Below are 25,261 nucleotides of genomic sequence, written 5' to 3'. Positions count from 1 at the left end.
GGGTCCATCAAGCCCAGCATCCTGTTTCCAGCAGTGGCCAATCCAGGCCATAAGAACCTGGCAAGTACACAAAAACTAAGTCTATTCCATGTTACCATTGCTAATAATAGCAGTGGCTATTTTCTAAGTCAACTTAATTAATAGCAGGTAATGGACTTCTCCTCCAAGAACTTATCCAATCTTTTTTTTTAAACACAGCTATCTAACTGCACTAACCACATCCTCTGGCAACAAATTCCAGAGTTGAATTGTGCGTTGAGTAAAAAAGAACTTTCCCCGATTAGTTTTAAATGTGCCACATGCTAACTTCATGGGGTGCCCCCTAGTCTTTCTATTATCTGAAAGAGTAAATAACCGATTCACATCTACCCGTTCTAGACCTTTCATGATTTTAAATACCTCTATCATATCCCCCCTCAGCCGTCTCTTTTCCAAGCTGAAAAGTCCTAACCTCTTTAGTCTTTCCTCATAGGGGAGCTGTTCCATTCCCCTTATCATTTTGGTTGCCCTTCTCTGTACCTTCTCCATCACAATTATATCTTTTTTGAGATGCGGCGACCAGAATTGTACACAGTATTCAAGGTGCGGTCTCACCATGGAGCGGTACAGAGGCATTATGACATTTTCCGTTTTATTCACCATGCCCTCTCTAATAATTCCCAACATTCTGTTTGCTTTTTTGACTGCCGCAGCACCCTGAACCAATGATTTCAATGTGTTATCCATTATGACGCCTAGATCTCTTTCTTGGGTTGTACCAACTAAAATGGAACCCAACATTGTGTAATTATAGCATTGGTTATTTTTCCCTATATGCATCACCTTGCACTTATCCACATTAAATTTCATCTGCCATTTTGATGTCCAATTTTCCAATCTCACAAGGTCTTCCTGCAATTTATCACAATCTGCTTGTGATTTAACTACTCTGAACAATTTTGTATCATCTGCAAATTTGATTATCTCATTCGTCGTATTTCTTTCCAGATCATTTATAAATATATTGAAAAGTAAGGGTCCCAATACAGATCCCTGAGGCACTCCACTGTCCACTCCCTTCCACTGAGAAATTTGTCCATTTAATCCTACTCTGTTTCCTGTCTTTTAGCCAGTTTGCAATCCACGAAAGGACATTGCCACCTATCCCATGACTTTTTACTTTTCCTAGAAGCCTCTCATGAGGAACTTTGTCAAACGCCTTCTGAAAATCCAAGTACACTACACCTACCGGTTCACCTTTATCCACATGTTTATTAACTCCTTCAAAAAAGTGAAGCAGATTTGTGAGGCAAGACTTGCCCTGGGTAAAGCCATGCTGACTTTGTTCCATTAAACCATGTCTTTCTATATGTTCTGTGATTTTGATGTTTAGAACACTTTCCACTATTTTTCCTGGCACTGAAGTCAGGCTAACCGGTCTGTAGTTTCCCGGATCACCCCTGGAGCCCTTTTTAAATATTGGGGTTACATTAGCTATCCTCCAGTCTTCAGGTACAATGGATGATTTTAATGATAGGTTACAAATTTTTACTAATAGGTCTGAAATTTCATTTTTTGTTCCTTCAGAACTCTGGGGTGTATACCATCTGGTCCAGGTGATTTACTACTCTTCAGTTTGTCAATCAGGTCTATCACATCTTCTAGGTTCACCGTGATTTGATTCAGTCCATCTGAATGAAAATCTTCTCCATTATGGGTACCTCCCCAACATCCTCTTCAGTAAACACCGAAGTAAAGAAATCATTTAATCTTTCCGCGATGGCCTTATCTTCTCTAAGTGCTCCTTTAACCCCTTGATCATCTAACGGTCCAACTGACTCCTCACAGGCTTTCTGCTTCGGATATATTTTAAAAAGTTTTTACTGTGAGTTTTTGCCTCTACGGCCAACTTCTTTTCAAATTCTCTCTTAGCTTGTCTTATCAATGTCTTACATTTAACTTGCCAACGTTTATGCATTATCCTATTTTCTTCTGTTGGATCCTTCTTCCAATTTTTTAATGAAGATCTTTTGGCTAAAATAGCTTCTTTCACCTCCCCTTTTAACCATGCTGGTAATCGTTTTGCCTTCTTTCCACCTTTCTTAATGTGTGGAATACATCTGGACTTTACTATACCAAAAAAGAAAAAATAATATACTTATACAGAGATTTCTCACAGACAATGGGACTATTACAGGCAAAACTTACTGTGATAATGAGAGTAAGCTGTCTCACAGCTCTCAAATCACAGATGAGCTAAGTATCATGGACTAAAAAGTATTTCTTGACTAGCTTAACTTTTGACTAGCTTAATGAAATAAGAGAAACCCAGACCTAAGCAACCAATGATTATATCTCTGGACGAAGAAGCAGTAGCTCTTCCAGGTTATCGGATATATATACTGGAACTTTGTGCAATTATGAAGTTTGCTGGGTCATTATCACAGTAAATTTTGCCTGTAATAGTCCCATTGTCCGTGAGAAATCTCTGTATAAGTATATTGCTTAAGGACTTGGCAGTAGATGCAGTCCTGTGCTTTTCCCCCTATGTCTTCTGTGAATCAGTATCCAATACCATAAATTTCAGGGCCCAAACTGGTTGCTGTCTGAATCCAATTCGCCGCCCCCATCCTTCAAATTGGTGAGCAATGTTGTAGTTGCGTTAAAAGCATCAAGGCTTATTGGTTAAGGGTAGTTATCTCCATACAATACTGTTCAGGGTATTAACCGCCACCGAGTAGGTTACTCCCCATGCATCCTTTTCTTCATTTCCATCTCCCAGCCTTTAGGGATCCACAGTATTTACCCCATGCCCCTTTGAATTCTTTGACTGTTTTTGTGTTCACCACCTCCTCTGGAAGGGCATTCCAGGCATCCACTACCCTTTCCATGAAGAAATATTTCCTGATGTTGGTTCTGAGTTGTACTCCCTGGAGTTTCATTTTGTGACCCCTAGTTCTACAATATCCTTTCCAATGGAAAAGGTTCAAAGTTTGTGCATCATTAAAACCTTTCAGATAAATGAACGTCTGTATCATATCTCCCCAGCACTTCCTCTCTTCCAGGGTGTACATATTCAGATCCTTCAGCCTCCCCTCATAAATCTTCTGATACAGACCCCACACCATTTTTTGGCAGCCCCACACCATTTTTTGGCAGCCTTCTCTAGACTGCCTCCATCCTGTCTCTATTGTTCTTGAGATTGGGTTCCAGTAAACGCAGTACTCTAGGTGAGGCTTCACCAAAGACCTGTACAAGGGTATCACCACCTACTTTCTTACTAATTATTCCTCTCTCTGTGCAGTCAGCATTCTTCTAGCTTTAGCTATAGCTTTGTCACATTGCTTCATCACCTTCAGATCCCCAGATGCTATCCTCCCAAAGTTCCTCTCCCAATCTATGCACATTATCTTTCACAGCCCTTCACATATAGCTCTTTTGGATTACATTATCACAGATATATGACTCTGCATTTCTTGGCATTGAATCCCAGCTGCCAAATCCTTGACTAGTTTTCATGCATGCTTAAATCACTTTTCATTCTCTCTACTCCTTCCGGCATGTCCACTCTGTTGCAGATCTTAGTATCATCTGCAAACAGACTTTACCTTCTATCCCTTCCGCAATGGTTGCGATATTGAACAGAGCCGGTCCCAATACCGGTCCTTGTGGCACTCCACTTAACACTGTTTTCTCTACAGAGTAGGTTCCATTTGCCATTACCCGCTGTCTCCTGTAGGTCAACCAGTTTGTAATCCACTCTACCACCTTGGTGCCAACTCCCAAGCTTCTCATTTTATTCACAAGCCTCCTATGCGGGACCGTATCAATAGCTTTGCTGAAATCCAAGTAAATACATCAAGTACTCTTACTCGTTCCAATTCTTTAGTAACCCAAACTGATTTGTCTCACAGGAATTTCCCTTGGTGAATCCATTTGCTTTGGATCCAGCAACTTACTGGATTGTAGATAGTTCACTTTCCATTCCTTCAGCAGTCTCCTTTATTTTTTCCACCACTGAGGTGAGGCTAACTGACCTGTAGTTTCCAGCCTCCTCCCTGCTACCACTCTTGTGAAGCAAATCCACAATTGCTCCTCTCAAATCTCTCAGCACCATTCCCATTCTAGGGATCTATTGAACAGGTCTTTCAGTGGACCTGCCAGGACATCTCTGAGCTCCCGTAGTATCCTGGGATGTATCTCATCCAGCCCCATTGCCTTGTCCACTTTTAGTTTTCCTAGCTCTTCCCTACATTCTCTTCTGTAAATGGAGAATATTCCATCTCCATCTATGGTCTTGTCAACCAGTAACAGTCCTTTCCCAGGGACTTTTTTAGTGAACACAGAACTTAAGTATTTTTTAAATATTTCTTCCATTTCTTCATCTGTCTTTACAACTTGCTTCATGTCACCTTTCAATTTCACTATACTACTTTAAGCCTTCCTTCTTTTTCTGATATATCTGAAAAATATTTTGTCACCTCTCTTTACCTCTTTGGCAATCCTTTCTTCTGCTTGAAATTTTGCTTTCCTGATTTCTTTCACCGTCTCACTCAGTTTCATCGGGTATTCTGCCCCATGTTCCTCTTTTTGGGATTCTTTATACTTCCTGAACACTGTTATTTTTGCCTTTATTTTTTCAGCCACTTCCTTTGAGAACCAAATTTGTTCTTTCAAAGATGCATTGACAATATTTATCAACCCTTTGAGGTATATGCCTTTAAACCTCGCATAATAAGAAAAAGGATATGGGTCTAAAAAGCAATTACTTGTGTTTACTTGGCATATCAGTTTTGATAATTCTAATTCATTTAAGCATACAAAATGGGACTAACCAGTGGAACCCCCCCAGCCCCCCAACTACTTCCTTCAGCCTCTCGGTCTCAGCTAAATAAACTAGAAAGTTGGCCTGAAGCTTTTCTACCTTATCCACTGTAATGAAACAGGGGTTTTGCATGGTGTGTGCTAGAAATTAGCACTGTACGAGAAATGAAATTGTGCTATTGCCATCAAAGTTGTGAATTAAGGAATGATTTTCATAATATGACTTCGGAAACACTGAGGCCTTCTAGAAACAAAAGCAAGTTGCAAGACGCAAAAATAGTGAACGTGACCAAAACTGAAACAATGCTAAGTACTACGAAAGAAGAATTGGTTAAAGAGATTTCCAGAGGTGTGTCTGCGGCACTGGAAGATAGACTGAGTAGGCTTCAATCCTCTATGAATAAGACTCATGAACAGTTTGATAAGCAAGCCATGCAAATTACTGAATTGGATAATTGGGTGGCAGCACAAGAAATAGCAAATGAAAATTTGGAATTACAAATTACAGCCTTACAGAAAGAAAATGAACAATTGAAAGACAGGACTGAAGATCAAGAGAATCGCTACAGATGAAACAATGTTCAAGTGATTGAATTCCCAGAAAACTTGAAAGACATGGATCTCATGCAGTGGTTTCAGGTATGGCTTCCAGAACATTTGGGCCTGTCTTTAGAAATGGAGCCAATAGTAGTGGAATGTATTCACTGGTTGGGCCGGTTTCGGGGAAAATTTGGCATGGCCAAAGCCGGTTGTTGTTTGGATCTTCATTTTTGCAAATAAGATAAAACTTTGGCAAGCATATAATGTGAAAAATGATCTTTGTTATGATGATTTGAAAATCCTTTTATTCAAAGACTACTTGCTAGACGTATTGGAAGATTGCAAAGCCCTTAGCTCTATATACACGGAACTACATTGGAAAAATATTAAATTCGCTCTTATTCCCAGCAAAGTTAAGACTTCTGTTTGAAGAGAAAACATTGTTTCAATCCAAAAAACAAAGACAGATTTATTTAAAAAGTTGCATAAACTGATTGGCGATAAATGCTGGATTCTATGGGCTAGGCACAGGGAACCTGCTAATGATATTTTTACTGCGTCATTAGTGCTCAAATGCCACACTGCCAATTTTGTCTACTCGTTTTCTTCTTCTGATCTTCTGGTTCATGGATATGATGTATTGACTTAGCAGGCACTTTTTTAATGCATTTGTATTGGAAAGAATTTGCTAGTACATATTTTTTGTAAGTCTCCGCTATTGTACTAAATCACTAACTTTTAGGAAGATCTACGATAATATCATGGTCACATTTTAGTTAATGTTCTTTACTCATAGTATAGGCTGTTATATAATACTTCCGAATTTGAAGTGCGATGGCAATTGGAGTAGACAACATTATGGCTGTATTATAGTTTATCTAAAAAAGCTAATTTGACCCAAATAGCACAAATATCTGACCTGCCAGTTGTCATTCAATCCCAGATCACATCAGTGGGTCCAGATGCGGAATTGTGTTGATAGGACCATTTTGAAGCTGTGAGCTGGTCTGAAATTGAAAGTTTTATAACAGTGTTAAGGAATTCTTTTAATATCCTGAATCCCTGCCCTCCATCTATAATTTACTTAATAAGAGAAGATTTTAAGGAAACACTGTCATCATTGATCAATAGAGCCTTATCTGAAGGACCAAACAGCTTTAGACCTATTTCAAATCTCATCCATATTGGGAAAGTTATTGGAGAAAGTTATATATACTCAATTTAATGACTTTTTAACCACCAATAACATCCTGCATGCGCATCAATGTGGTTTTCGCAAAAAACACAGCACAGAAACTTTATTAGCTTCCATGAATGACTTTTTGCTGACATCTTTTTAGATATCTTTAAGATCATGAGAGGTCTTGAACGAGTAGATGTGAATCAGTTATTTACACTTTCGAATAATAGAAGGACTAGGGGGCATTCCATGAAGTTAGCAAGTAGCACATTTAAGACTAATCGGAGAAAATTCTTTTTCACTCAACGCACAATAAAGCTCTGGAATTTGTTGCCAGAGGATGTGGTTAGTGCAGTTAGTGTAGCTGGGTTCAAAAAAGGTTTGGATAGGTTCTTGGAGGAGAAGTCCATTAACTGCTATTAATCAAGTTTACTTAGGGAATAGCCACTGCTATTAATTGCATCAGTAGCATGGGATCTTCTTAGTGTTTGGGTAATTGCCAGGTTCTTGTGGCCTGGTTTGGCCTCTGTTGGAAACAGGATGCTGGGCTTGATGGAACTTGGTCTGACCCAGCATGGCAATTTCTTATGTTCTTATCTCAGCAGCATACAATACCATTAATCATACTATCCTAATGCATCATTTATGTGCCTTAGGCATTGGAGGGACAGTGCATCAATGGTTCTCTTCTTACTTCTTTGAAAGAGAATGAAAAGTAATGTTTGAGGATGCTTCCTCTAATTTGTTTAAACAAAAACAATGGGGTTCACAAGGATTGAGTCTATTTGCGGCCTTATTTAATGTTTATATCCAACCGTTGTGTCTTCTGATTGAACAATTTTGGATAGAGTTCTGTGTTTATGAGAATAATGTTTATCAGCCATTGAATTAAATCATATTTCAGTTTGTCTCACTACCATCAATTCATGGATGGTTACTAATAAATTATTAAACTTTAGTAAGACTATTGCATTATGTTTTCATCAGACATCTGACATTCCTCCAGAAATAAGTCATTTTCCCATCTACCAAAATAGATTAATGTCATGTATTATGGGGTAGATTTTTTTAAAAAGCGCGTTCGTGTACTTTTGTTCGCGCACCAGGCGCAAACAAAAGTACGCTAGATTTTATAAGATACGCGCGTATCTTCTAAAATCCTGGACAGGCGCGCGCAAGGCTGCCGATTTTGGGCAGCCGGCGCGTGCCGAGCCGCGTAGCCTGTCTCCATTCCCTCCAAAGCCAGAGGGAACTTTCTTTCGCCCTCCCCTCACCTTCCCCTCCCTTCCCCTACCTAACCCACCTCCCCGGCCCTATCTAAAACCCCCCCCCTACCTTTATCCCCGGATTTACGCCTCCCGGAGGGAGACGTAAATCCACGCGCACCGAGACCCGACCCGGGGGCGGTTCCGGAGGGCGCGGCCACGCCCCCGGAACGCCCCAAGCCGAAACCACGCCCCCGGGCCTGCCCCCAAAACGCCATGTCCCGCCCCCAAAACGCTGCATCGTTCGGCCCTGCCCCCGACACGCCCCCTTCAGAAAACCCCGGGACCTACGCACGTCCCGGGGCTCTGCACGTGCCGGCGGCCTATGCAAAATAGGCGCGCAAGGCCCTGCTCGCGTAAATCCGGGCGGATTTACGCGAGCAGGGCTTTTAAAATCCGCCCATAAGTATTTACATTGATTTGTGGATGATCAATGACTGTGTATTGCAAGTGATGTTGCCGTTGCATCTAAGCTGGGGGATGCAAATGCTTCCTTATGGATTAAAGTTTCTTTTAAAACATCCTCCTTATGATTATGGGTGATCTCCATATATTTTATCTAAATATAGATGGAGTACATTAACCAATTAAACATAGTAACAATTTTTAGGAAAGAAAAGATCCACAAAGTTTTTCTCCAAGAGATCCACCTCTTGTATATAGAACATAAAAAATTAAAAAAACGGGTGGGTAGGACAAATTGTCATTTTTTTTTTATTCGCATAGTGAAAGGGGAGTTATAATTTTATTTCACAAAGATTTGACATATCTGGAAAAGATGGCAGACATGTAATTGTAAGTGGCAGACTTTATCATCAGAAAATGGTTTTATGTAATGTGTATGCACCAAATATTTATGACTACATTTTATTCTAAATTTCTATTGAAACTGAGCCAGTTTATAGGCCATACTCTGTTACTAGGGGGTGATTTCAATTTTATGGTAGATCCCAGTAAAGACACTAAACGCCCTAGGGTAAATAAACCTCATAAAAGTTTGGAAGGTGTCTCTTTTCTTCTGAAGGAATTGCAAGTGTTTGATATATGGCGTATGCTAAATCCGGAGGAATTCGATTTTACTTTTTTCTCTGGAGAACACAATAGTTATTCTAGAATAGATTGCTTTCTTATTTCTATCTCTGCTTTTTTACTTGTCATTAAGGCAGATATTGGAACTACAGTATGGGGCGGATTTTCAAAGGGTTACACCCATAAGTTACACGCGTAACCCCGAGAATCAGCTCCTGCACGCGCTGAGCCTATTTTGCATAGGCCCGGCGATGCGCTTGAAAAAGGGGCGGGGAGTGAGCAGGGCGGGGCCAGAGCCTCCAGGCACAGCGGCCATTTGGAGCTGTGCCCGGGATTGCGGGCCGGCCGTCGGCTGGCGCACGTAACCTACGCCTGCCCGGAGACAGGCGCAACTTATCAGATAAAGGTATGGGGGGGGGTTTAGGTAGGGCTGGGGAGCGGGTTAGGTAGGGGAAGGTGGAGGGGGGTGGAAGGAAAGTTCCCTCTGAGGCCGCTCCGATTTCAGAGCGGCCTTGGAGGGAATGGAGGAAGGCTGCGTGGCTCAGCGTGCGCAAGGTGCACAAGTGTGCACCCCTTGTGTGCGCCGACCCCGGATTTTATAACATGCACGCGGCTGCATGCCCATGTTATAAAATCGGGTGTAGATTTGTGCGCGCCGTGTTGCGCACACAAATCTACGCCCACGCGTAATTTTTAAAATCTGGTCCTATGTGTCTCTCAGATCATGTGCCCATTTCTATTATTTTCAAAACTCCTAATTATTGGCAGGATTATGAGGAATTTAAATGTTTACCTGAGATAGCTCCCAATATTTACCGAAATGGAGGAAAGGCAGTAATGAGAGGTGCAATTGTAGGCTGCACAAGTAAAATAAAGAAGGAAAGAGCCTGTCCATTGAGTTACATAACTTGAAAACACATCATGTTAGAGATATGAACCCTCTCAATAAAGAACTATTGGATGATAGTAAGTGGCATTTGCATCACTTGTTAAACCAGAGTGTTGATAATCATTCAGACGTCCACCCAGCTTCTTTACCCCCAGTTTCTTAATCTGTATTCAGTGTAGTAATTTCATTTGTTTTTGTATTTGTAATCTGATTTATAAGATAATTTATTTAATTTTAAATTCTATTGTCATTAATAGTCATTCATCAAAATGTGTTATGGCATTAATGAATGTGATAATATGTTAATGCCATGGCGCAAATGAAAACTTTTAGAAGGGGCGGGGTCAATTAAAATGAGGGGCAATATCACACCATGCGAGAGCATAATGCATGCTATTGCATGGTTTTAATGCCGCCTTTTTTCCTGGTGTTAAGCTGTGCAATGTGCCCGAAATGGCCGAAACGCAATTTGTGGTAAATATAGGGGTAGATTTTATAAGTTGCGCGCGCACATGGGTGCCCGATTTTATAACATGTGCGTGCATGTTATGAAATCAGGGGTCGGCACACGCAAGGGAGTGCACAATTGTGCAACTTGCGCACACCAACGCCTGAGGCCTTCCCCCGTTCCCTCCCAGGACGCTTCAATTTAGAATCGGCCTGGAAGGGAACTTCCCTACCCCTTAATCTATCCTTCCTACCCCTTCCCCTAATCTAGCCCCCCACCAAAAGTTTTAACTTACTTCTTGCACCTGCTTCAAGCAGGCGCAGGTTGTGCACGCAAGCAGCCTGCTGGCACACAATCCTCTGGCACAGTGGCAAATGGCCACTGTGCCGGGGGCCTTGAGCCCCACCCTGCCTCTTCTCTTCGGCCTGGGACTTACGCACATCCCAGGGCTTTACACACGTTGCTGGGCCTTTTAAAAATAGGCCAGCACACGTAAGCCCTCCTACGCCCGTAAATCCACCGGATTTACATGCATAGGCCTTTTAAATTCCACCCCTTAGCAAATTGCATTTTGGCCATTTCTGGGCGGGGCGAGGAGTGGAGAGACAAAGAGAGAGAACCTCTGGGGTGGCCTTCACAATATTCAACTATTTATATGATTATAGGAGGGCCAGCTAATAGCTCGAGGTGAGGTGTTGGGGGGTGGTTTAGGGGCCAGTTTTACATACATACTGAGTCATACGAACTGCTCAGAACACCTCGGTGAAGATTTGACGTTATTTGGAGTGAGGAAAGTCTCACAAAGATTAGATTTCTACTATGTTATCTCGCCCTAGCTTGATGGTATCCTGATAGAGTCCATTAGTGTGAGACTTTCCTCACTCCAAATGACATCAAATCTTCACCGAGGTGTACTGTGCAGTTCGTACGACTCACTATGCATGTAAAACTGGCCCCTAAACCACCCCCAACACCTCACTTTGAGCTATTAGCTGGCCCTCCTATAGATAAATAAATAGTTGACCACTATGAGGGCCTTTTAAATAGTCTCTCTCTCAAAATAGAAGTAGTGTGGTAATTCTAAAAATTACCCTAAATATGCCCCTTTCTCTTAGCTCATGCATGCGATATTATAGCATTTTGATGAATCTGTTGTGCCCATCGGTCGCAGACGGCTGCGAACTCTCATGCTCACCTCTTTTTTTTCCCTGCACCGTCAATCATTGGGAGAATGGCAGCCTCCGCCAACTAACACCAACCTCTCTGGCATCCCCGGGACGGCATGGGCACTACCGACCATCATCTTACTTCCAGCATCATCTAGGCGCGCACATGCAGGGCCTCCTTATGTATACGTCATGGTGGGAACCTTGGGGGCGTTCCCTCCCGATGATGTCAACCCTGCATCACAGACCTCTGCCTCTTTGGCACCTACAGTACAGTTTCCTCGGCATACCCCACACTGCGGGCCACTACTGGATCTTCTTATCTACAATACCATCTTGACTACTTTATCTGTTCAAGAACTGTGTTTGTTGCATTTCCCGCTCCTCAGGTTATGCATTATCTTTTCTCCCTAATAAAGTCTCTCTCACAGCTGTGTCCTATGTCGCTGAGACCACGCCCACTGATGGTAAAGCCCACGGGGCTCCACCCTGTGGGCGGAGACATCTCTCATCTTGGCCCAGGGTTCACAACTTTCATCAAAACCATAACAGATTGCTAACTCCATGGACCCGGCTCAGCTATCAGCCCTTCAGGCCATCCCTGGCCTGGCCCAACGTCTTGACGAACAACAAAGGACACTAGAGACTTTGGCCAAAGCCTTTAATCAGCTCAATTGTCAGCTGCATTCTACAGGAACGCCTGTCAAGGCCCTTTCCTCTCCAGTAGTGATGCCTGCACGTCTCTCCGTACCCTTGCCAGCACCTACACGCTTTGCAGGTGTTCCCCTGTTATGTAGGTGCTTTCTAAATCAGTGCTGCATGCACTTTTCGCTTCAACCTACCTTTTTCCGAGACGTAGTCTCCAAAACTACATATATTCTTTCTCTGCTAGATGGAAAAGCCCTGGCCTGGGCTTCACCTCTATGGGAGTGTAATGACCCCATACTCCAGGACTTGACAGGATTTCTCACACTCTTTCATTCAGAATTCGATGATCCTGCCCACAAGACTGTCGCTGGATCCACCCTCCTGCACTTACAAGGTAGCAAGCCTTGACTGATTATGTTATTGAGTTTAAAACCTTGTCCTCAGAACTACATTGGGACCTGGAGGGTCTCAAACCTTGCGTCAAAGGTGAACTAGTGGCACGTGAAGTTCCCGATACCCTGGACTCTCATAGATCTCGTTGGACAAATCAATCGCTGTGTGCATGAATGCTCACAAGAGGTAAAGAGTTCTAGGAAAATGTCATCGGGAGTTTTTTGCCCTCCCCCCAATGCCAATTACTCAGACCACTCCTACACCCAATACTGAGGAGGAGGAGCCAATGCAGCTAGGATGAAGCCACCTTATGTTGAAAGAGAGACGTTATCGAAAGAAACTTGGCCTCTGCATGTACTGTGGACAATCAGGCAACGCGATACCTTCCTGCCCTATCTGTCCGGGAAACTTGCAGACCTAGGATCCACCGGAAGACTCTTCCTAGGTCTAACTTCTCTGTCTCTTCCACTGACACTTCCATTCTCTATTATTTCAGATGCCTCGAATTCCACACGCTAGCCCTTGTAGATTCTGGGGCCGGTGAGAACTTCATACTTCGCCAACTCGTAGAGCACCTACGAATCCCTACAGTTTGGACACCCACTCCACAGAAACATAGAAATGACGGCAGAAGAAGACCAAATGGTCCATCCAGTCTGCCCAGCAAGTTTTCACACTTATTTTTTTCATACTTTTCTGTTACTCTTGTCCCTTTAAATAATTTTTTGGTTCTATTTCCCTTCCACCCCCACCATCGTAGATAGCAGTGCTGGAGCTGTATCTAAGTGAAGTATCTAGCTAATTGGTTTGGGGTAGTAACCGCCGTAAAAAGCAAGCTACTCCCACGCCTGTTTACCCAGCCTGTGCAATTCAGTCCTTGTTGGTAGTTGTCTGAATATAAATCATCTTTTCTTCATTCCCCCCGCTGTTGAAGCAGAGAGCTATGCTAGTTTTCCATTGAAAGTGAAGTATCAGCCTTATTTGGTTTGGGGTAGTAACCGCCATAACAAGCAAGCTACTCCCCTGCTTTTATGTGGATGCAAATCCTTTTTTCCACATTTCCTCTTGCCATTGAAGCATAGAGCAATGTTGGAGTCGCATTACCCGTGTGTATGTTTATTGAATAAGGATATTAATCTCCAGGTAGTAGCCGTCATTCCCGCAAGCCACCCCCATGCCTCTTCTCTTCATTCACATCCTCTAGACTTTATGGATCCACAGTAATTATCCCACACCCTTTTGAAATCCTTCACAGTTTTGGTCTTCACCACTTCCTCCGGAAGGGCGTTCCAGGCATCCACCACCCTCTCCGTGAAAAAATACTTCCTGACATTGGTTCTGAGTCTTCCTCCCTGGAGTTTTAAATCGTGACCTCTGGTTCTGCTGATTTTTTTGCAACAGAAAAGGTTTGTCGCTGTCTTTGGATCATTAAAACCTTTCAAGTATCTGGAAGTCTGTATCATATCACCCCTGCTCCTCCTTTCCTCCAGGGTGTACATATTTAGATTCTTCAATCTCTCCTCATAGGTCATTCGATGGAGACCATCCACCTTTTTGGTTGTCCTTCTCTGAACCGCCTCCATCCTATCTCTGTCCCTTTGGAGATACGGTCTCCAGCACTGAACACAGTACTCCAGGTGAGGCCTCACCAAGGACCTGTACAAGGGGATAATCACTTCCCTTTTCTTACTCGATATTTCTCTCTCTATGCAGCCCAGCATTCTTCTAGCTTTAGCTATCACCTTGTCACATTGTTTCGCTGACTTCAGATCATTAGACACTATCACCCCAAGGTCTCTCTCCTGCTCCGTGCACATCAACCCTTCTCCTCCCATCGAATACAGTTCTTTCAGATTTCCACATCCCATATGCATGACTCTGCACTTCTTGGCATTGAATCTCAGCTACCATATCTTTTTCCACTCTTCCAGTTTCCTTAAATCCCGTCTCATTCTCTCCATTCCTTCTGGTGTGTCCACTCTGTTGCAGATCTTAGTATCATCCACAAAAAGACAAACCTTACCTTCTATCCCATCCCAGCTCACAAAGATATTGAACAAGACCGGCCCCAACACTGATCCTTGTGGCACTCCGCTCAACACCTCTCTCTCTTCAGAGTAAGTTCCATTTACCATCACACATTGTCTTCTGTCCATCAACCAGTTTGCAATCCAGGCCACCACCTCGGCACTCACTCCTAAGCTTCTCATTTTATTCACCAGTCTCTTGTGCGGAACCGTATCAAAAGCTTTGCTGAAGCCCAAGTAGATGACATCGAGCGCTCTTCCTCGATCCAATTCCTTGGTTACCCAGTCAAAAAAGTCAATCAGATTTGTCTGACAGGATCTTCCCCTGGTGAATCCATGCTGCTTCTGGTCCAGCAATTCTTCCGACTATAGATAGTTCACTATTCTTTCTTTTAACAGCGACTCCATTACTTTTCCCACCACCGAGGTGAGACTAACCAGTCTGTAGTTACCAGCCTCTGTTTCCACTCTTGTGAAGCGGGACCACCACCGCTCTTCTCCAATCACTCAGCACCACTCCCGTTTCTAGGGATCTATTGAACAGGTCACATAGCGGACCCGCCAGCACATTTCTGAGCTCCCTCAGTATCCTGGGATGAACCTCATCAGGCCCCATGGCTTTGTCTACTTTCAGTTTCCCCAGCTCTTCCCATACATTCTCTACTGTAAATGGAGTTACATCTACTCCATTCCCCTCTAGTTTCTTGTTAACTAGCGACGGTCCTTCTCCAGGGTCTTCTTTAGTGAACACAGAACTGAAGTATTCGTTTAATATTTCTGCCATTTCTTCGTCTCTCTCCACACATTGATCCTTTTCACCTTTCAATTTCACTATACCACTTTGAACTTTTCTCCTTTCACTGATTTATCTGAAAAATGTTTTGTCACCTCTCTTTACCTCTTTGGCAATCCCTTCTTCCGCTTGACTTTTTGCCTTCTTGATTACTTTCTTTGTCTCCCTCAGTTCTACTAGATATTCTTCTTTGTGCTCCTCCCTTTGGGATCCTTTATATTTCTTGAACGCTGTTCTTTTAACCTTTATTTTGTCAGCCACCTCCTTTGAGAACCAGATAGGTTTCATTTTTCTTTTGCTTTTCTTTACTTTTCTAACATATAGATTAGTTCCCTTGGTAATTGCTCCTTTTAGTTTGGTCTACTGTTGTTCCACATCTCTCTCATTCTCCCAGCCTACTAGTTCTTCCTCCAGGTATTTCCCCATTTCATCAACGTCCGTGTTTTTGAACTGGAAAACTTGGGTCCATGTACTTCTTTTCTGTATCCTTTTTGTGATATTAAACCATACCGTTTGATGATCACTGGTGCTGATGTGGGCGTCCACCTGGACATCAGAGACATTATCTCCATTAGTGAGCACTAAATCAAGTATAGCTCCCTCTCTCGTGGGTTCCAGTACCATTTGTTTGAACAAAGCTCCTTGCAGAGCATCCACTATTTCTCTACTATTGTTAGATTCTGCAGATGGGATTCTCCACTCTACATTCGGCAAATTAAAGTCTCCAACAATCACCACTTCTCCCTTCTTTCCCATCTTTTGGATGTCTTCAACCATATCTCTGTCAAACTCTTCCTTTTGGTTTGGAGGCCTGTAAACCACTCCAATAAAAATGGATATCCCATCTTTTTTTTAGGTTGGCCCATAGTGCTTCTTCATTGCTCCATCTTCCTTGTAGCTCAGATGCTTGGATATTGTTTCTGATATAAAGAGCCAGTCCTCCCCCTTTCCTATCCCCTCTGTCCTTCCTTAACAAGTTACAGCCTGGTATTGCTGTATCCCAATCGTGAGATTCTGTGAACCATGTCTCCGTGACAGCAACAATGTCCAAGTCCACCTCTACCATTAGGGCTTGCAGATCTGGGATTTTATTGCCCAAACTACGAGCATTTGTGCTCATAGCTTTCCATCTTTCCTCGTTCGGGTTACTGCTGTTCCTGGACTCCTTTTGTGACTTATTTAGTTGAATTTTGTTATCCACTTCTCCCTTTCCCTTTGCATTTGTGCAAGGGAAAAGATTAGTGCCTTTGATGACAGATTCATTCAGCACAATGAGCTTTTTCCTTTGGTTACTGATCTGGAATTTCTGTATACACTACTACTGTCGACCATACAGGGCGAGCCTTTACCTGGTGAGGTCTTTTTTACTATTCAGCTGCTTCGCCTCCACACTGGGTCTCTGCATTCTGAGACCATTACATTTCTAGTCCTGGATAAAGCTATACATCCGGTGGTACTCGGAATACCATGGCTTCAAATTCACTCACCCAATTCGATTGGAGTACCATGGAACTTTCTCAATGGGGAAAAGCCTGCCATGGAAGATGCCTAGAGGCAGTGACTCCCATGCCTTGCCTGACTACTACCACCTCTCTTACAGGCCTACCTCCACAGTACCAGTCCTACCAGGACATATTTTCTAAGCAAGCGGTGGATACTTTGCCACCTCACCGATCTTTTGACTGTGCCATCAACTTAGTACCATGTTCCGAACCTCCAAAAAGAAGGGTGTACCCACTTTCTTTATCCGAGACAAAGGCTATGTCTACCTACATCCTGGAGAACTTGGCAAAGGGCTTCAGACATCCTTCAAAATCTCTGGCTGGAGCTGGATTCTTTTTTGTGGGCAAGAAGGACGGAAACCTTCGCCCAAGTATAGACTACCGTGGGTTAAACGAGATCACCATGAAGGACCGCTACCCACTGCCGTTGATCTCCAAACTTTTTAATCGGCTCCAAGGAGCCAGAATATTCACAAAGCTTGATCTCAGAGGAGCATATAATCTTGTTCTTATACGCTGGGGCGATGAATGGAAAACAGCAGTATTCCAAAACATGATGAATGAAATCTTCAGAGACATGTTGTACGACTGCGTAGTAGTATATTTGGACAATATACTAGGCTTTTCCCAGGATCTCCAGACTAACCATTTGGACGTTTCCAAAGTTCTTCAGAGACTCAGAGATAACCATCTATATTCCAAACTAGAAAAGTGTGCCTTCCACCAGGAGTCCATTCCATTTTTAGGATATGTTGTGTCCAGTCAGGGTTCCAGATGGACCCACAGAAAACTAAGAGCATTCGGGACTGGCCTCAACCTACTGGCCTAAAGGCTCTACGCTGTTTTCTAGGATTTACCAACTACTATAGGTCATTCATTCATCCCTATTCCACATTGACCGCGCCTCTTACCGCCATGATACGCAAGGGAGCCAATCCCTCTCAGTGGTCCCCTAAAGCCGTATCAGTCTTCCAAGGACTCAAAAAATCCTTTCTTCAGAAGCCATGTCTTCACCACCCTGATCTTCAACGACCTTTCGTAGTCGAGTTAGACGCCTCGAACGTCGGAGTTGGCACTGTCCTCAGCCAACACAGTGATACTCATATGCTCCACTTATGCTCATTTTTCTCTCGACGTTTCTCCCCTGCCGAGCAAAACTATGGAATAGGAGATAAAGGGTTACTTGCAATCAAATTGGCGTTCGAGGAGTGGCGCCCATGGCTCAAAGATGCTCCACACCAAATAACGGTTTTTACTGACCATGAAAACCTTTAATATTTGCGTCATGCAGAACGCTTGAACCACAGACAAGCTCGCTGGTCGTTGTTTTTCAACAGATGCAATTTCCTTCTGAGGTATCGCCCAGCAGACAAGAACACCCTCTCGGATGCTCTTTCTTGCTCATTTACACCAGAAGATATCCCGGACACTCTGAGGCATATCATTGACCCTGCTCGGGTGCTCCTCTCAGCCACACACACAGTTCCAGTCGGAAAAACCGTGGTACCCCGGGCACTCAGGAAGAAGATCCTCAGGTGGGCTCATGACTCAAGTCTTGCAGGTCACCCTGGGCAATCCAGAACTCTGTCCACCTTGGAGAGATACTATTGGTGGCCTTCGATGAAAGAAGACGTCCGAACCTATGTAGAATCTTGCTGTACGTGCGCCAGACAGAAACCATCTGCTGGTCGTCCCTGGGGCCTTCTCCAACCTTTGCCCAGACTTTATCGTTGATCTCCCTGTGTCTAGTGGTAACAACACCATATGGATCATCGTTGACCGGTTTTCCAAAATGGCACATTTGGTGGCACTACCCGGGCTACCATCCACAAGCCAACGGACAGACCGAAAGGATGAACCGCACATTAAAGCAGTTTCTCCGATCTTACGTCAACTCCATACAGAACAATTGGGCCGAACTGCTCCCCTGGGCAAAATTTGCGCTGAATTCACATCCTTCAGCTTCCACAGGCTCTTCGCCCTTTCAACTTGTCTATGGTCACCAGCCTTTACCTCCATTAACAATGCTCTTATCAATAACTTCTCCAGCCGCTCAAGCTTTAGCACAGGAATTGTATCAGCTGTGGGAACATACAAAAGAACTTCTTCAAAAAGCTGGACAACAAGCAAAGAAGTTTTATGATGCCCATCACAGAGCAGCTCCACAACTATAACCCGGGGATAAGGTATAGTTAAGTACCTGTTCACTCGTCTCAAATTGCCTTCAGTTCGTTTTGCACCTCGGTATATAGGACCATTTCCAATACTAAATCGCCTGGGTCCAGTCACGTACAGCTTGCTGTTACCATCATCATTAAAAATCCACAATGCCGTCCACATCTCCCTGCTGAAACCACTCATCTTATCCAAGTTTTCGATGAATTCACCTGAGCCGCAACCCCTCTCTGTGGAGGAAGACATAACCTACCAGGTAGATTACATCCTTGATGTGGGGAGACATAGGAGACGATGGGAATATCTTAATTCCTGGGAAGAAGTCAGACCAGAGGAAAATAGCTGGGAACCCGCAAGTAATATTCTTGACAAAGAACTAATCAGGCAATTCCATCTGGCTCACCCCAGGAAGCTGAAACCCCTGGGGAGGGGTGCTAAGAAGAGGGGTACTGTTGCGCTCATGCTCACCTCTTTTTTCCCTGCACTTTCAATCATTGGGATAATGGCAGCCTCCGCCAACCAACGCCAACCTCCCCGGCATCCCCAGGATGGCGTGGGCACTGTCAACCGCCATATTAGATCTGCTTCTTCGTATGTATGATCATGATCATTGCTTACATCTGGGATCTTTCCCTACTGAAGCAAATCAAACACTTATAATGGTCTTCCCTAAACTGGGTAAAGATCCAACATTTCCACAATCCTATCGTCGTATTTCTTTAATCAATGTGGATATTAAACTTTTAGTGGTAATTTTGGCAAATCGACTGAGCTAGGTTATTCCTTGTTTAGTTTCTCAGGACCAAACTCAATTTGTTAGGTTAGACATGGGATAGCTAATGAGAGGACGTTAATACAAGCTATTATTATTATACAGCAGGGGTTATTTTTCCCTATATGCATCACCTTGCACTTATCCACATTAAATTTCATCTGCCATTTGGATGCCCAATTTTCCAGTCTCTCAAGGTCCTCCTGCAATTTATCACAATCTGCTTGTGATTTAACTACTCTGAACAATTTTGTATCATCTGCAAATTTGATTACCTCTCTTGTCGTATTCCTTTCCAGATCATTTATAAATTATATTGAAAAGCATGGTCCTAGTACAGATCCTTCAGGCACTCCACTATATGCACTTTTCCACTGAGGGTATATATTAGTTTCAATAAATATTTGACTACTTTGAAACTAAGGGCCAGATTTTAAAAGGGTTACGCGCGTATCTTCTAAAATCCTGGATCGGTGCGCGCAAGGCTGCCGAGCCGCGCAGCCTGTCACCGTTCCCTCCGAGGCCGCTCCGAAATCGGAGCGGCCTTGGAGGGAACTTTCTTTCGCCCTCCCCTCACCTCAATTAACAGTCTTCTCACCAACCTCAACCTCGCCCTAAACACCTCAAAAACAGAACTACTTTTTATCTCCCCAGCCCGCCATATCCCACCCTCTCTTCATCCCCCCCCATTCCTTCTCACAACATGTCAGAGATCTAGGGGTCACCCTGGATAACCACCTCAATCTCCAAAAACACATAACTAACACAACAAAGGACTGCTTCTATAAACAACATATACTGAAGAATTTAAGACCCCTCCTACACCACAGCGACTTCCGAACAGTCCTCCAAGCCACTCTATTCACAAAGATCGACTATTGCAATGCCCTACTCTTGGGTCTGCCCACAATCATAACCAAACCGCTGCAAATGCTGCAAAACGCAGCAGCTAGAATCCTCACCAATTCACGCAGATTGGACCACATCACCCCAATCCTCAGAGATCTCCATTGGCTACCTATCCCGGCTAGAATCCTTCATAAAAGCCTAACAATTATCCACAAAACCCTACACAATAAAGAGATTCATTGGCTCAATGATTCTCTCCAGTATCATACCTCCAGCAGACCAACCAGATCCGCCTACTTAGGTATCCTGTCAATCCCTGTGCACAAACTCAGCCAGCTCACCTCCACCCGAGAACGAGCCCTGTCCATAGCAGGTCCAACTTTATGGAACTCAATGCCACCTGACCTACACCTAGAACACTGTACAACAACCTTCAAGAAAAAGTTGAAAACCTTGCTGTTCAAACAAGCATTTACTTAATCCTACCATACCCCTGACCACTTAGCCTTATAACATAATTGTAAGGTAATATAATGTAGTATAACTACTGCTAAATAATTTGTTATATAACTTGTAATATAAGTACTGTTAACTAATTCGTTATATAATTACTGTATCCTCCTTTCTATACTCCTTCTCTCTCTAGGTCTCCCTGACCTTTTTCTCTCTCTCCCCCGTTCCTCACGATATCCCTGTTAGATGTAACTATTATTTTTCCTTTCTTTTAAGTTTTTTACCCCAGTTGTATGTAAATGTCAGTATATAAAAGTTCTAAATAAATATAAAATAAATAAATAAATACAACGAATTCACCATTATGTATCAAATGTAAAATTTAAGATAACTGAATATATACATTTGTACTTTATTCTTTATTGTTTGATTTTTGGGATAAAATATTCATGGTTATAGAAAGTGTAACCTCCTTTAAACCCATGTATACAGGCCAATGTTTATTACTCAGTTTATGAATATGAACAACCAAATTGTTGAATAATTCAAAACATTTCATACAAATTGCACTTGTTTTGGCTAAAACTTGTATTTTATATACTTGTTTGGACGTGAAGGCATCTTCACTGACACTATGGTACTACAAGATGATTGACTGGATGCAGTGCAAGAGGTTGGACATCGTAATAATAAAGAAAAAGGTCTCTAAAGAATATATCTCCTTATGGGAATGTTCCTACAATAATTTACATACTCAAACACATGAAAATCTTACTAATATGAGAGATTCAATACATTGGTTATCCTAATTCAATTTGTTATATTCAAGGCGCATGGTGTGTGAAGACTTTGTGATTTGGAGTGATGACAGGTACACAAAGATGAGATCTGTACATTGTACTCTCGACCTAGCTTGATAGCAGCTAGGTAAAGAGTGCATCAAGCTAGGTCAAGAGTACAATGTACAAATTTCATCTTTGTGTACCTTTCATCACTCCAATTCACATAAAATCTTCACTGATGGTAACTGTGCTGTTTGTACCTCTGACTGTGCATGTAAAACTGCCCCCCAAAACCCAGCACAACACCAAAACCTTACCCCGAGTTCAGAATACCCCCTCTTACAGTGGTATAAAAAGTAGACTATCATGTGTGCCTCCCCAGAGGCTCTCTCTCTCTCCCTCCCTCTCCAAGTTGTACTTATTTTCAGTATTAAAGCCCACAATAGCATGCATTACACTATCACACACAATGCTAAGCACCTCTCTTTTTAATTCACTCCACCCTAACGCCTCCCAGTTGGAAAAAATTTTAAAATTTGCATACGCGATTTGATAAATGACTCTCAAAGTTTGTGCAGGGAACCTGGTAAATTATCCAAGATGAGTGATAACTGTTCCATGATACAAGAGCAGGAAATGTCAGTTGGATGTAAGAAATTGTAGATGTACTCCTCACACACGTTTTTTAAGGTCCTAGGAGGTGTGCATGAAAGTGGAATATGCTATAATTACATTTGCAATTCTAATATAACTATTCTTGCACAGTCATGTGATAAAAACATCTTTAATGTGATTTATATCATGCTGTACTTTTCAGTATTATGCAAGAAAAATGATTTTTAAGAAAAGATTAATAAATATATATTTTGTTGCTTTGCAGGTACAATGCAATCTTACACATGGTCTCTGACCTACACTGTGACGACAGCAGCCAGTGGCCCGGCAGAGAGCTCTCAAGTACCCTCTGTGAGGAGTCCTCCTGTTCCATCATCCGCAGTTGCACACAGGATCCCTGTCTATCCACACAGAGAACAGCATGGGTAGGGCCATTTGGGAGGAAGCCTAATGTAATAGTTGGAACCGTGCCCTGTAAGCTGAGATTTTTTATTTGAAATTCTTGCTCTCTCAAAGATGTTCTTTGAACGTGGGAAGTCGTTATCTTATTATGAATCAATTTATTCAACTGCAAACAAGATAAGCATCTAGATGGAGCAGATCGGAAAAGGAAAGTAGTGAATGGAATAGGACAGGATAGTGATGGCTAGAGTGGTGCAAACATTTCAAAAAATTTTGCAAACTAGTTCTTTAAATCTGCAAGAATATTTGAGGTTCTTAAAGTTACTTAAAAGAACTTTTTTTTTCCCCAAAAATATTAGATGCAGATTTCTTGAATTAAGCTTTCTTTATATTTTTTTTTATATTAAATTACATCAAGAAACCAAACCTTGGTCAAATTTTGGTAAAAGTCCTAGGCAGTGTATGCACAATTATATTATCCATTAGGGATATGCTTTCATTCCATTTTGTTTTGTAAACGAAAATGAAAAAAAAAGTGTTTTCATATTTTCGTCTGTTCCTTCTGGCAGGGGCTCCTCCTCCATTCCTTGCCTAAATCCATAATTAAAATTTTTTAGAGAAGCCACCTCATCCAGGATTCTCTGGTATCACCCCAACCCAGGACCCTCTTCCTCCCCTCCCCCATCCATGGCTCGAAATAACATAAAAAATCGTAGATCACACTATAAATGTTATGGGAGCGCTGAGGGAGCGGTCCCACTCGAGGGGATTGTGTGCCCTTGAGCCTCGGCACAGTCCCAGACTAATCCAGCAAGCACCGAGGGTAGGCGAGGCACGTCCCAGCATGGGTGGAAGCTGACAGTCCAACCCTCTGCCGGACCTGCATGCTTCTGGAACCAACAATCATGATGTTGGTAATGGACAGTCCTCCGAATGTTCCTGGCCCTTTCGGACCTGCCGCTGGAATGGCAAGAAGCAGCAGGCTGGACTCCGGACGAGGGCAGACGAAGGCTCAGGACAAGGCACTGGAAACGAAGACACAGGAACAAGGCACTGAAGACAAGGACTCAAACGAGGCAAGGTTCAAGGTATTCAGGCAAAGATTCAGAAGCAAGCGAAGTACTGGGTTGAGCCCTACCTCGCAGCACACCCTACACAGCCCACCGTAAATGGGCAGACCCAATGGGACTGGTCACGGACCACGCTAGAGTGTGAAGCAGGCTCCAGATGAGGTGTGGAATAGCTGAAGCTGGAACATGGCGAAGATACTGTAGAAGCCTGTACCAAGGCGTGCCCTACACAGCCCATCCTAGACTGGTCGCGGACCATGCGGGAATGGCACAGGTTCAGTCAGAGTCTTAGGCATGGATGGAGCAAGCTCAAGTATCCGAGGGCAAGACAAAATTCAAAACACAGGACCAAGACGGGACTTGGCTTCAGGCAAGGATACAGGACCAAGATGGGACTTGGCTTCAGGCAGGAGGGTCCCTCCGGAGGCTTGAGCTGCGGACATGAAGAAGGATTGCGACGAGGAACCAAGGGTAACGGGCATCAGGACAGGATCACGGACATCAGGAACGGAACTGGAACATGAACATCAGGAACAGGTAACATAGGACATGGAGCTCCAACGAAGAACATGGACCTGACAGAGCGCTGGAAGGCAAGACTTCCAGGAGCAGGAAACTCCGATGCAAGGCAAGGCAGAACTGAAAGTGAAGCCCTTTTATAGGCCAGAAAGTAGGCAACTCCCTGGGAGGAGTTCCGATGGGCCACACATGGCTGGCCCTATAAGTATAGAGAGAAGTTGCGGGCCGACCCCTTAGAGAGAAGGGCGGGGCCCAAACCAGAAAGTCCAAGCTGAGACTGGAGCAGGCCTCAGGCAGGCCCCGATGACATCGAAGGCCTCCCAGGCCGTGGAGCAAAATCCGGAAAGCCAGTTCAGGCAGGGCCCCGGCTTTGGAGCAGCCTCCAGAGAAAGGTGAGAGGCCTCCAGTGGCACCAGCTACGGGAGGAATCGTAACATAAATCAGTCTATATCATGCAGACGATCTTCTGATATACAGGTGACTGCAATATGTTTTCAATTAATAGTACTCAGAGAGGAAGTTAGAAATAATATTTAAACATATTTTAAGTGGACCATGATATCACCCTCTGGGCTGGATTTTCAAAGCCCTATGCGCGCCGGGGCTTTGAAAGAGGGGCGGGATGGTCCGGGGGGGCGGGGTGGAGTCAGAGACCTCCAGCACAGCGGCCATTTGCTGCTGTGTTGGAGGATCACGTGCCGGCAGGCACAAGAGGTACAATAAAGGTTGGGGGGGTTAAAATAGGGCTACGAGGTGAGAAGGTTAGGGGAAGGGGTGCGAAGGATAGAGTATGGGGAAGGGAAGTTCCCTCAAAGGCTGCTCCTAAATTGGAGCGGCCTGGGAGGGAACGGGTGAAGGATGCAGGCGTCAGCGCGCACAAGATGCACTAGTGTGCACCCCCTTGTGCTTGCCGACCCCAAATTTTATAACATGAGTGCACC

The 25,261-nt window shown here is 43.5% G+C and overlaps 1 protein-coding gene across 1 annotated transcript in view; it reads left to right on the top strand.

The window, feature by feature from the left end:
- Nucleotides 1–25,261, top strand: part of RFX4 (regulatory factor X4) — a 501,498-nt gene that overhangs the window by 361,887 nt on the left and 114,350 nt on the right. Inside the window, 1 exon segment of the mRNA XM_029597552.1 lies at nt 22,595–22,754. Within this exon segment, the coding sequence (XP_029453412.1) occupies nt 22,595–22,754 (160 nt within the window).

This window comes from Rhinatrema bivittatum, chromosome 4, assembly GCF_901001135.1.
Source record: "Rhinatrema bivittatum chromosome 4, aRhiBiv1.1, whole genome shotgun sequence".
Taxonomy (NCBI): domain Eukaryota; kingdom Metazoa; phylum Chordata; class Amphibia; order Gymnophiona; family Rhinatrematidae; genus Rhinatrema; species Rhinatrema bivittatum.
Note: the sequence above shows the minus strand (reverse complement) of the source record. Positions and strands in the feature narration are given on the sequence as shown.